This window comes from Talpa occidentalis, unplaced genomic scaffold (assembly GCF_014898055.3).
Source record: "Talpa occidentalis isolate TD23 unplaced genomic scaffold, MPIMG_talOcc4v2.1 talOcc4.5, whole genome shotgun sequence".
Classification (NCBI taxonomy): Eukaryota; Metazoa; Chordata; class Mammalia; order Eulipotyphla; family Talpidae; genus Talpa; species Talpa occidentalis.
The window spans coordinates 97,776,823-97,789,914 of NW_023604861.1; the positions used below are offsets into that span (position 1 = coordinate 97,776,823).

The window sequence follows — 13,092 nt, forward strand, 5'->3', positions numbered from 1 at the left end:
CGGGCCCCGCCCTCGCCAAGTCCCGCCCCGGCGCGCGGGCTGGCAAACCCGCCCCCGAGGCGCCTGGGCCGCCGGCGCGTGCAGGCTCCGACAGGTATACGCGGGGGTGGCGCGCTGCCAGCCCGGCCCCCGCCCGGCTGGTTTCTTGAACACCGGTCTGGAGTTGCTGACGGCAAACTGCTGGCCCATCCCCCACCCAAAAGTGTACCCTCACCTCCGCCCCGTGCAGTGGTCACCGCGGTGTGAGCGTGGAACAGAGGGGGCGCTCCGGACGCTTGAGAGCCAGGCACTGCCGCCGCCGCCCGCAGAAAGCCTCAAGAGGCGCCCCTGAGCCCTGGTTCTGCTGCGGGAGTTTCTCAGTCGCTCCGGACACTTCGTGGTTCTCCAGAACGCGCGGGACCAAGGATGAATGGGGATGTCCGAGCTCTCCCCGCTCGGAGATTCCCGGGCTCCGGGGGGAGCCGATCAGCTAGCTGCTCGTCTGCGTCTCGCCTCCCCCAGGCTGTGCGCTTTGGCACCCTCCTCTCGCCACCCATAGAGGCACCTAGCTTTCCTCCCGCGCTGAAACTTTGGGGAGAGAGCCTTTACTGGGGCCTTTAGAAAAGAGCGAGGAGCAATCCCCCGAGGCGTCTCTGCGCAGCGCGCGTGCGGGGCGGGAAGAGTGCGCCCAGAGCAAATGAAACAGAAAAGAACTTGAAAACATTACTTTAAATAAATTAAAAAAAAAAAAAGACCGAGAAGATCACGGCCTCCAGGTGGGAAAGAGGGTGCCTATTTCGGAACCCCGAGATTTTGGGGGCTCTCAGAAGCGGGTGAGGGTAGAGGGGAGCGCGGAAACGTCTCTCGGCTTACCGAGACCGGAGAAGGCGGCGCTGCCTGATTCGGGTAGCTCTTGGAGAGCCAAAAAGAGGGCTCGGTGCCGCCCCTGTCCCCCGCGTGCCCCCATCATTACCCCTCGGAATCCGAGCCCCACTCCTGCTACTTCTGGAGAAGACCGCGCTCCTCAGGCGCGGCAGTTCCTCCACTGGCTCCTCACCCCCGCTTGCCCCCCAAATGCCGTGCCCACTTGGACCTCTCCCAGTGCGCCCTGGGCTTTGAGACAACTGCGGCTTGGAGGGGGCTGGGGCGGGGGTCAGTGGGTCGATGGGACATCCCGCCCCGCGGGGGAGTCCAGGATGGCCGAGTTAAAGAAACTCAATTTACGAGGCGCCCTAACCAGCACTCTGAAACGAGAAGGAAGGGGCCTCGTCGCAGAGAAGTCAGCCAGCCAGGCGCGGTCCGGTCTTCGGGCCACCTTGGTCAGTTTTTATTTTTAAGCAGATAACGTCAGCGTGACCTCGTGGCCTTTGGTTATGTCTTCTCCACGCATCCTCCCGCGACTCCTGGGCCAAGTGAAGGAGGCCGTGGGTCCTCGAAGGGCTTCCAGGACGCGCCCGGGACGCGGGCAGGGGTTTTCGCGGCAGGAGGGAAGGGACGTAAGCTCGGGCGTAGAAGCCCGAGGTCTGTCCTGACTCTGCTGGGAGCTCCAGCCGAGGAAGGCGGGTGGCCCGCTGGCCAGCTCCGCGCCCTCGCCCGCAGGCACGACCGCTTGAGGCCAGCCACGGAAAAGGCTGCGCCCGCCGGGAACCCCAAACCCGCTGCGCGCCCGAGTGCTCTGCGCTCTCGACAGGGTTGGGCGACGCAGACATCCACCGGAAAAGAAACACGCAGAAAAACACCCTGGTGGTTGTCTTCTGCTCCTGTGCCGCTCCACCACCCCCGCGTCGTCCGCTCTAGCGACCCTGTGAGAGCAACTTAAAAAAAAAACACATATACACACACACGGAGGTGTCGGGAAAGCAACCGGCAGAACGCTCCTATTTGGGGCACAATTAGATCTGCCTGGAGGCTGCTGTTTATGCATCCCGGACTCCTGGGGAACTTAGGCCGAGCGCCCCGTTTCGGGTGACCCCGAGCGGGTCCAGCCCAGCCCCGAAGCTTGCAGGTCCTGCCGAACCTCGGCCCGAGTCCAGAGAGGGGACAGCGTGTGAAGGGCAGGTAGGGGTTAGATCTGCGTTCTGGTCCTTGATATCACCCTTATGGACAGAGGTAAGCCCCCTCCCGCCTCTGCGATGTGGAAAGGGTGGAAGGGCTAGGGCTTGGACTGAGCAAAATGATCAAGAATTAAGTTCTGGCAAAGGGATTCTAACAAATGGGAAATCTACAGCCCTCGCGGGGACACTCGCGTCGAAGGTGTGCTCTCCCCAAGTTCCCAAGCCAACCTAAAATCAGTGTATGACCCTGGCACGCCTCCCGGGCCTTTGCAACATCGGGGACGCCTTCCCATGCTTGAATTTCTTTATTATTAAAGTTTGTATCTCTGGTCTTCTAAAGAACAGATTACAATTTCGAGTGGTAGAAATGTTTTCCGCGCGTCGTTTTGCAGCCCGGAAGCCGCCTGCCTGGGAGCACAAGCCGGAGCTCAAGATTTGCCTCGAGCTCACACTCCCCTCTTCTGCCCATGCTTTTCCTCGCAGAACCCAAAGGGTCTGATTCATTGGAAAAGCATCACTTGCTAAACTGAAACTCCCCCCGCGGTGTTAAGATTTTTATGCTTTGATTTGTTTTCCACCCAGCACCGGTTTTCCAAAATCACTAGGCATCTGAGTCATGGCTGAGACTTTTGGTGGAGCCTGGCTAAGCGGGGCGCTCGCTGGGGAGCCCACTCTGTCCTGGGGGATCTGACCAACTAACTGGTCGAGGCCAGGCCAGGCGCGGTTCAAGGAAAAGTAGAAAGCGCCGAACTCCCCCGGCGGCGAGCTCGCCCTTCGCCAGCAGCCAGTCCCGCGCCTCGCCAGGCTCAATGCGACCTCGGCTCCGCGGCCAAAATCCCCAAGGGCCGTGGCCCAGCGCGAGCCTGTGAGGCCTCGGCACTCGCTCCCCACGTCAGAGAAGCCAGCATCGTGGCAGCTGCGGGCGGGCCACCACCCTTCCCGCCACGTCTGCTATAACTTGGCTCCCAGTTTAGGCCGCTGAGAGCGCGTCGCTTTCGCGGCCACCGGCTGCTCCGGCATAGGGTAAAAGGCCCAGGCCGCCGGGGAGCTGGCGATTCCAGCGATGGGTGCGTGGAGGGAGGCGTGAGGAATGTTAAAGGCGGAGATCACCCTCAGGGCATCATCCTTCACCGAGTCGCACAAATCCAGCAACTGCAAAACACAGCACCAAGAGATAGGTCAGAAGTTGGTTCACTCACGGCAATCTAATGCCAGATGCTTTATGCCCACCCCCAAGCTCCCGCACACCCAGTTGCAGCTACTTTCTTTTTGGATTTCATGCGATCCAGGAGGCGGAGAGGCCTCTGTGGTTATGAATAAACCCCGCAAGTCTTTTTCATTTTAGAAATTCCTAATTTTGTGACGCCTAATCTGGCAAAAGTCCACTGATTCTGTTAAAGGGGGGTGCACTCCAAATGATCTGGACAGCTCAGAACCGAGGTCCGAAAAATTACCAACTCCCCCCTCCCTTCCAGTCCCCTCTTTCCCCCTCCTGGCCACCTCTGAAGTGGCTGGGGTGCCACCCTCTGGTGTGCAGAGGCAACTGAACTGGAAGCGCTCAGAACAGGTGAGGCAGAGACCTGCCCCCGTTCTCCCAGGACTAGTGCCTTCCCACCCAACCCAAAGTATCTAAAATGCAAACCCAGTTTTGTTTTGGTTTGTTTTTTTTTGCTGGGGGGGGGGGGAGGCCAGGATCCAGCACTGACATCTTTCTGCCCCTTCCACCCAGCAACTAAGAGAATCTACCTGCCGTTCATCAAACACCAAGGAATTCCAAGGAAGCCCTTTGCCTACCAAACCTGTGGAAGGCACAAATAAATCCTCCCAGCAGAGAGGAGGGGATTCAGGCCAATGATTTCAGAGGAGCTGTGCTAGGTGTACTTTTATTTCATTTTCCATGATTTAAGTGTCACTGTATTTTTATCCACCACCTTCCACCCCCACCCCCAAAGCTACTAAAAATAATAGGTTGCTTTTCTAAAACTCAACAAAGATAGAGCAGAGAGGTTGCTTCCCCTTCCCAAAACCAACTACACATTTTACTCCTGCGTTTTTGACATTTTCAGTAGACTTAGATTTCTTTCATTCACCAAATTACAGTTAGCCACTGGGTTTTTATGGTTTATTTTTATGGTTAAAAACATCACTGACACCAGTCCCACCTTTGCCCTCATGGTGGTCATCACTGAGCTACACGAATGCTCTGAAGACCACAGTTGCTTTGCAGCAGCCCAAAGTGCCATTTCAGGTGCTCAGAGACACAAGAGGCGTCCCCAAAGGGGGTGGGGGGAGAACTGGAGGAAGATGATGAATTCTAATAGTCCAAAAATACACCTTCCTTTAAAATGTGCTCATCACATCAGTAATTTTTAATGAAAAACTTCATTCTTCACACACTGTGGTTAAGCACCATCAAATCAGTACTGAAAAGACTTTGATCACATTTGCAAGATGCACTACGATGAACTTTCACTGACCAAGATTTCAAAGTTTGTAATTAATACTCTTGACAAGTCCCTGACTAATCTGTCAACTCTCAATGTCTTTAACCACACAGTTGAAAACTAGATGATTTGCACAGCCCCTGAACCTTCCGCCTCTGTAATATGATTATTCAAGAGGACTTTTCCTTCGGGTTTGCTTTATGAATGTCAACCACTTTTTGTCCTATATACAGCAAGGGGAGAACTTCAATTTTTTGAAGGCATGTTGTAAGGAAGAGAAATTTGGGGTTCTGATGCCCAACTCAGAATAAGGGCCCATATGTAGAAATTATAGAAGCCATATTTCTGGTCAACATTTTTTTAACTTTAAAAAGAAAAGTTTTTTGTTTTTTTTTTTTTTAAAGCCTTCAAAGGCAGGTGAAGGTTTTCTCATTCCTAAGCGCTTAGGGAGTGACCCCTCCACTGATGCTCTAAAGAGGAATGTGATATTGACTAGGAAGATCAAATATTGATGGCTAAAATTCTTTCTAAGCTTAAATTTTGGGGGCTTTCTAAAATACTCTTCCTTCTGGCTCCCTCCATTTGTCATGGACTGCAACAGGAAGCCCCAAATTAGTAGCATCTAGATTGAAGGATCAGATAGCATTCCTGGGGTGACAAGGTTGATTCTGATCGCAGGTATCCTCCCACCTCTGCCTTGAGGATAATACTAATGGCCATTTTATTACTAACAGTGTATGCCCTGGAGTTCTACTCTGCTAGGCTGGGCATTGGAGGTTTAAGAAGTACACATTGTGGACCCAGCCCCTTACATAAAATAAACTTAGGTAGCTAATGTAACATTGATTTTTATAGTTACCTTGTTTTTATTACCAGAGCGCCCTAGAGCACTAAACAAAGACTACTAAAGTTTACTTTTATTATGCATACTTCCATACTATTAGCATAAAAATGCTATATATTGTTGGGGCCCCCTGTCCTGCCAGTTTGTGATCCAGTTGTACTGGACAAAGTACCCAAAGCTCATACATCTCTTACAAAGAAAAGTCACCAGCTTAAAAACAAAAACCACCAAGGAAGACGTGTGTCCATTAAAAAAATAAGAACATGAGTAAGTTGTCAATTCTTGCAAAAAATTTTAAAAGTACAGACCCACGACATGGGCAGTATTGCTCTAAAAAACAAGAACAACTTAGGAGCCACTAGAACTATCCTTGAGTGGGATTTGAGAATATCTACTTAAAGAAAGCTGAAGCACTTAGCCTTCCATGGATAGCATGTGGGTATGTTAATAGGTGGATTTTCAGGGCCTCGTTGGTGGCCTAAGGGTTAAGTCTCAGTGTTACCAGCCCCTGTGGCCTGAGTTCAATCCAGGGCCAGGGAGCTAACCCACATGGTACAGCAGACTTCTCCTGTACAGCAGACCTCTCCAGTCTTGCCAGCTGCTACCCTCAACAGTGTATTTCAGTACATCTGCCTGCTCTGCTCCCCACTCTGTCTCTAGTGAATCCTCTCACCCACCCCCCCAAACCTCTGGCCTATACCCCAGTTCTTCTATGCAAAAATAAAAAATTAGAAAACATATGTGGATTTTCAGGGCAGGGAGGAGGAACATTTAGAACATCACTTCAGCTTCCCACCCACTTGGTTCCCACCCATTATTTCTCTTCCTCTTCTTTTTGACTCTCCCTGCATTTTCCTTACTCTAGTTGGGTCAATAGGACTGCTTGGGTGGACAATGACTGAGCTTTCCAGCCTTCTAAATAAATCCTGTTTTTCTGTGGTGTTGATGTCAATAACACAACAGATGTTCAAGTGTGCCCCACGCAATTGCAGGGACCACCGCCTCTACCCAATAGATCCATCAGATGACCTCATGGTTATCTCTGTGAAATATCCCTCAACTAGTCTCTTTCTTGCTTGCGCAAAGTGATAGTTCTTTTCTCCATCCCTTGAACCTGGGCCTCCCTATGACTGCCTTTGACCAGTAGAATGTGAAAAAAGTGACACCATATGAGTCCTAGAGCTGAAGCCTTATATATTTTTTTTAAGTTGAAATAACATTGGCTTATAACATTATATAGGTTTCAGGTGTACAGCAGTATAAATCACCATCGGTATATACTACTTTATGTTCATCACCAAAAGTCTAGTTTCCATCCTTCAAACAACTGACCCCCTTTACCCAATTTATCCACCGCCCCACCCTCTTTCCTTTAAGTGACCACTATTTTGTCCTTATAGTCGAAGAGTTTGTCTTTTGTTTTTTTCATTTCTGTTTCTACCACATATGAGTGATATCAGGTGGTGTGTGCAGAGCTCAGGCCCTAAGAAGCCTGTAATTCCCACTCTCCCTCTCCTGGGAGCCTGAGATCACTTGCTATGCAGAAGGCCTGTATAGGCTGATGCCTACCTGGATGCCACATGGAGGACCAGGTGCCTCAGCCAATAGCCAGGCTGGCTGCCAGTTGTGTGAATGAAACACCTTTCCCCCCCTCCCCCCACTGCCCCAGTCCTGCTGAGCTCAGATTACAGCCACAGGAGTGACCCTACTAAGACTATGAAGAACTCCCCCCATGTTGCCTACCTTCAGAACTGCAAGAAATGAACAATTATTGTTGCAGGCCACTAAGGCTCAGGGTGGTATGTTACATAGCATCATAGAAAGGAAACAGATACCATCCTTAAAAAATTTTATTTATTTATGAAAGAACTGGGGTACAGAGGGTGAGAGAATTCACCAGGGACAGAGCGGGGAGCAGAACAGGCAGACTGACGAAGTACACTGCTGAGGGGAGCAGCTGGTGAGATAGGAGAGGTCTGCAGCGCCATGTGGGTTTCTCCCTCGCCAGCTGGGAATTAAATCTGAGCTGCAGAGGCTGTGGACAGCTTCACAGCACTGCACTCAACCTGCTGCGCCACTGGGGAGTCCCCCTTAAAAAATTTTAAATTACCATTCACAGGGTCATATTCAGCTGCACTTCTGCCCTCTTAATTATCTGAGGACAAGTCTATAATTGTGCAATTAAAGCAGTGAACAGTGAGGTGTAGCTTACTAATAGGCTTAGCAAAAGAGAGACTTGTACTCCTAAGAGAATAGTTCATAAAGCCAAGTGAGTGTCAGGAGTGCCTGAGAGAGAATCTGAAGAGTGGACTGGACCACCCCCTGCAGGTCACCACCACCCCTCCTCCATTTACAAGACAGAACAGCCAACTGGCCTTTGAACCTTTGAACATCCACTCACCCCTCCTCCACTTTTGTTAGGGATATTTGCTTACAACAAAATACTCAGTAAAATTAAGGTGGTGAAGGAAGAAAGAAAACTATTTATAGCCGCCGGGGTAACAAATTTGGTAACTGGTAGGTTCTCCTGTGACATCAGCAGAAAGGATGGGGCTTCTTGGGCCCAGCAAGTCAACAGGTGCAATGGGACACACAGGCACACACTCATCTCCTTACTTCATGGGGCTATAGTGTTCCCCTCCTCCCAGAAGTTTCTTAAACAAGGATGGCCAACAGGGGTCATCACTAAAGCTTGCTATCTGTCTATTATTAAGTGTTTGAGTGAGAGAACCAAGCTCACAAGTGGCTGGGAGGCTGGGGTGAGGAGGGAAGTAGGTGAATGTCACACCAAAATGCAGCAAAACAGGGTTTCTGAATCTCTGGACTGAAAATATATCATCAAGGCATCTAATGACTTCAAGAACCCCCTGTCCAGTAAGTTTCAAAATGAATCTGCACATTTACACACACTTGGAGCTGTGTGTGATAGTGTGAGGCCTCAAGCCAGTGGAAGTGGATGAGCAACCTGTCACCTCTATTTGCTGGGATTTCTTTTATGATGGTGATGCTCAAAGCATTTCAAATTCAAAACAGCTCTGAAGACAGTTCCCCTTAAAGGAGAAAAAGTACGCCAACTTCCAGCGTTTCAGCCATTGAGTTAGTGGACTCCATTCCTAGAGCCTGACAGTGATAAGCTGAAGACTAGGTAGATAACTATAATTTTCTGATTAGACCCCTCTCATATGTCTGGCATATTTCATGATTGCAGTGTGTATGTGTGTGTGTGTGTGTATATAAAACTGTCAGAATGTGTTGTTTCATTTGAGTGAATGCTACCTTTTCCAAGTGGCTGTTGAGAAGTGTTAAGTCTAACGAGAGTCAGCAGACCCCCTTAGACACACTGACAGGCCTCATTAAGAGGAAGGTTGTCTAAAAAAAAAAAAAAAAAAAGATAAAGGTTGTCTAATCTTTTTTGCATGTCTTTATCGTGATGGAAAAGCCATCCATAGTTTCTCTGCTCTATTTGTTTTGATACTAGAATCTGGGGTGAGGACCCTCTCCATGCCTCCCTCATTTAGCCCTTCACCATGTTAATTCTGGTCTCATGAGACTACCTTCCTGAGTGTTGTATTGACTGTATTGTATTGATCTGGGCATTCCTCCTCCCAGAAGTCCACTTGCTTTTCAGGTTCAAATAAAATTATTATGAACTTGAGTCCTTTAACTTGATTTATTGAGTTCCCTTAACTAGTTTCCTCATGCATCACTCAAGCACAGTCTGCACTTTCTTGGGCCAAGGAAATTCGTCTTTGTCCCATTTGACATTCCTCATTATCTTGGACTGAATCATCACTTTTGCCATTCTTCCTTATCTGACACTAATTTAATTAGGCCCCTTTCAAGTTTTCAGTTTTTGGTTAAAGACTTACGTTGGCTGAAAGAATGTGGCTAGGTCATGAAGGGCTTTGTAAGGTTTAAATTAAATAATAGATATGTATAATATATTTATGTTAGGTGATAACAACAACAGTAATGCTCTACTGCCCTGGTCACATTGTAGATACTAGTTAGATATTATTCCCTTCCTTTGTTTTCCTGTCACTTACTTTCCCTGCACACTTAGTTCTATCTCTAGACCTATGTGTTATTATAATATATAATGTATTTCTATATTACTATTGTAGATTTACATTGTAGTGTGTACTATAATTGTATTTAAAATAATAAATATAAAAATACAATACATGTAGTTAAAAAATTTCAGTTTCCTTGCTGAAATTTTCTATATTGTGTTTCAAGTGTGTTCATAATGCTCAGTGAAGCATTTTTATGTTGACTGCTTTCAAAAGGTTAAATAATTCTTTTTCTATTTTCAAAATTACAATTAGGAATTACTGAATAAAGTAAATAAATAACTTGTAAGTTAGAGTACAAAATAAAAGCACCCTTAATAATTCTAACATCACTGTTATCTTGTGTTGGCATCTAGTAAATGTTCTTTTTCTTTTAGTTCAAGATCTTCCTTGTTCTTGGTATGATAAATGATTTTCAATCATCACTCAGACATTTGGGGTATTATGTTCTGAGATTCAGTTCTTATGTAAGTCTTTCATTTTAACTGGCCTTCTCTCACAGTGCTCTGGCAGTGTCAGGCCATAAAAGAATGTATCTTGTTGGATGCTTCTTAAGATCCCATCCAATGTCTCCCTTGAGTCAGTAAGAAGTCAGGGCTTGTTCTTGAGAGGTGGCCTGGCAGAGTGAGGGCTCCTGCTCTGCTTGCCAAGGGGAGCAATGGCAGAGTGGCTGCTCCCTGCACCCCGAGACCGCTTCTGGCCTTGGCTGCCTGGAGGAGTATAAGCCAAAACCAGGGGAAGCTCCATCTATCACCTTCACCCACATTCTCCCCAATGGCCTTCCATGACTAAGCTGTCCTCGGGAAAAGGAGAGTCTGTCCTATGAAAATGCTGAACCCATTGGGAAAATTCCAAGTATGAGAGACACTTTGGAGCACAGTCCCCAGGAAGTGTGGACTGGGGTAACAAAAGAACAGTATGTGTTCATACCTGCCTCTTCACCACATAGATGTTCCTCAGGTCACGTACCTCCAGTGATGGAGCCAGGCCTAATGTGATTAGCATTCAGTATGGGGCAACAAGAGGAAAAAGTTTATAGGGATCCTGACCCTAATGCTTAGGAAGAGAGGGGTGCTGAGTTTGCAGAGAATTCTTTCACAAAAATATTCAGGGAGCTGGATGTGGAACTGGCTACTGTCCCTAGTCCGGTGATTGAGGGCCAATAACCTCCCCTGCCCCCTCAAGCGTGAAACAATGTATTCTATGAGTCTTACAGGTGCTTGGCAAGTGTGCTTTCCTTGGTGTCAATCATTATAGCTGGTTAATGCACAGAAATGGAAATGTCAATCTTATCAAACCAAACCTAATTTTCAAAAGGAATCTCAGTGTAGCCAACTTTTATTTTCTAAGGGATTGTTAGATACTGCTGGGCTATTTATATCATTTTCTACCCATTCTTTTTCAATGATTTGATGTTGGATTAACTAGCTATTGAGCAAGAAACTTTAATAGAAGGGAAGCCTTACATATCTAGAAGATATGATGAAAGAATTAGATAGAAGCTACTGGTTAAATGGGCTTTCTGCTTGCATTCATTATTTATGGCCTTTGCTGCCAGTGACATCACTGTGATTCTGCTACATGCCTCTGACCATCTATGACTGCCCTTATCCCTAATCTGCTCCCTCCATGTTATTCCATGCTTGTGTTCCCAGTGGACAGTCCATAGATGGGAAGCCCAGCAATCCAGCATGCACTCTCCCATGTAGTATCTGCACTTTCCACGCCCCATCCCAGATGGCTGGGCAGGTAAAGGCCATAAGGTTCAGAGGGAGCCACTTGGCTGCCTTGATCTGCACCTACCTACATCTCCAGCACCTTTATAACAATGTCGCATAGCAACATATAGCCCTTTACCTATGTAACCTGGGTTCTGTGCCCTGTTCCCTACTGCCTGGGACTGCCACTTGTTGCACACCTACTGTGTGCCAAATTACAGATGAGGTCTTTATGTTACTGCCTCACTCATTCTCACAACAACTCTGTCAGATATCATCCTATTTTACAGATGAGGAGACCAACGTCTAAAGGCTTTAGGACTTTGCTCCAAGTCATATACGTTGTAATTGGCACAACTAGGGTTTTAATCCAGATTTAATTCTAAATCAGAATCCATGGTCCATGTGTGCCCAGTGAGGAGAATGTAGGTTTCCTCGCAGTCCCCCTGGCTCAGAGTCCCCAAGAAGATTAGGGCAGTAATGGGCTACGGGAGCCTCTCTCATGTTGCCACCTGAGGATGCCAAGGACACTGGCTGCAGAGCCAGCTGCCATGCTTGGAAAAGCTCACTCTCAAAAAAATATACCTGAGCCAGTGAGGCTCAAATATCAGGATATTCAAGAAATAAGTCTACTCCTGTGGATAGAAAGCCACTTGCTCTACAGGGTCCCCTTCATTCAGGAGGTTTGATGAACTCTTCTGCACTGATCTGCGGTTCTTACCTGCTCCTCTAGCCCACACCTTACATGACCAAACACAATTTAAATCCCTGCAAAAGGCAGGGATTAGTGAAAATCTCTATAATCAAGTACTTTACCTGCAGCTCTCTCCACTTCTTGTGAAGACTTCCAGACTCACCATGTGCACAAAGGCTTTGGTCTTCCATCTTTCCCACCCTCCACCTCTCCTACCTGTGCAGACGAACATTCTCTAAAGTGGCAGAGTGGCAGGTCTGTAATAATTAATTTGCCACCATAGCCCCAAATGCCTGACAACTGGTCAACATAAAGAAAAACTTACCTGAAAAGGTCACATGGGCCATAACTGTACTCTGTGCTCTGACACCCAACAAGCACTGGAAAGGGGAATTCTGCTCCTATTTTCACTGACCACTGGCCTGCATCTCGAGAAGGGCTGGACCTTCCCTTGTCAGGCCGCCTTGTTTCCAAGAATGAGCACAGACACCCTCTTGGTTTCCTCTATAGTCAAGTTTCAATAGCATGAAATGAAATTCTGTGCTCCTATTAATTATCAGGACACCAGCTTAATATATTTTTTCAATCAATGTCAATGATATTTTATGTTAATTAATCCTTCAGCAGATAATAATATTTAGCATAATCTGAAATGTCAGAAAGGTGAAATGCCTTTCTTACCAAACAAAAAAATAACTGTAACAAAGACACCTTCATTTGGCTTAACTACAGAGTTGATTTTGGGGAAGAGGCAAATTTACCTTCCAAATTTCCTTCCTATCGCTGTGTCTTTCAACCAAAGAGTACAAAACTCTTAATTTCTAAGTATTCCTGAAAATGCCTAGTTCAGTAAAGGAGTGGAGCCTCGATGCTCTGACTTCCAGGCCGTAGATATTCCTTACAGTTGAAGCTTACAGATCAATTGCCACAGGGCATTTGTAAACATTATGTGTTCTTCAGTTATTAATAAGAACAATTTCTTTACAACTCTGGCATTTTCCATTACAAAGTCTGCTTAATCATCATTACTTAAAACAAGAATGCTGAGACAGAGACATCGCCTTTAACCACTTAATAAGAAGTTCTGACATTTGTTCATACAGCTACTGATTCATAAGAGGAAAAGTTTAAAAAGAAGACAAGTGCATGTAGCTTTCCCTTTAGAATACAGGAAACCATATAAAAGTATTGGCAATGGAACTAAAGTAACCACAATGCCGCTCTTGGTAGCATTTTCTACTGACAGACATTTACATGAAACGAGAAAGAATATTAAATTAGGTGGT

General features: G+C 47.2%; 1 protein-coding gene across 1 annotated transcript in view; it reads right to left on the reverse strand.

The window, feature by feature from the left end:
- Positions 1-2,911: 2,911 nt before the first annotated feature.
- Positions 2,912-13,092, reverse strand: part of ACOXL (acyl-CoA oxidase like) — a 301,583-nt gene continuing 291,402 nt past the window's right edge. The window contains exon 19 of the mRNA XM_037527835.1: positions 2,912-3,185. Coding sequence (XP_037383732.1) covers positions 2,985-3,185 — 201 coding nt within the window. The 3' untranslated portion in view covers positions 2,912-2,984. The remainder of the gene's footprint in view (positions 3,186-13,092) is intronic.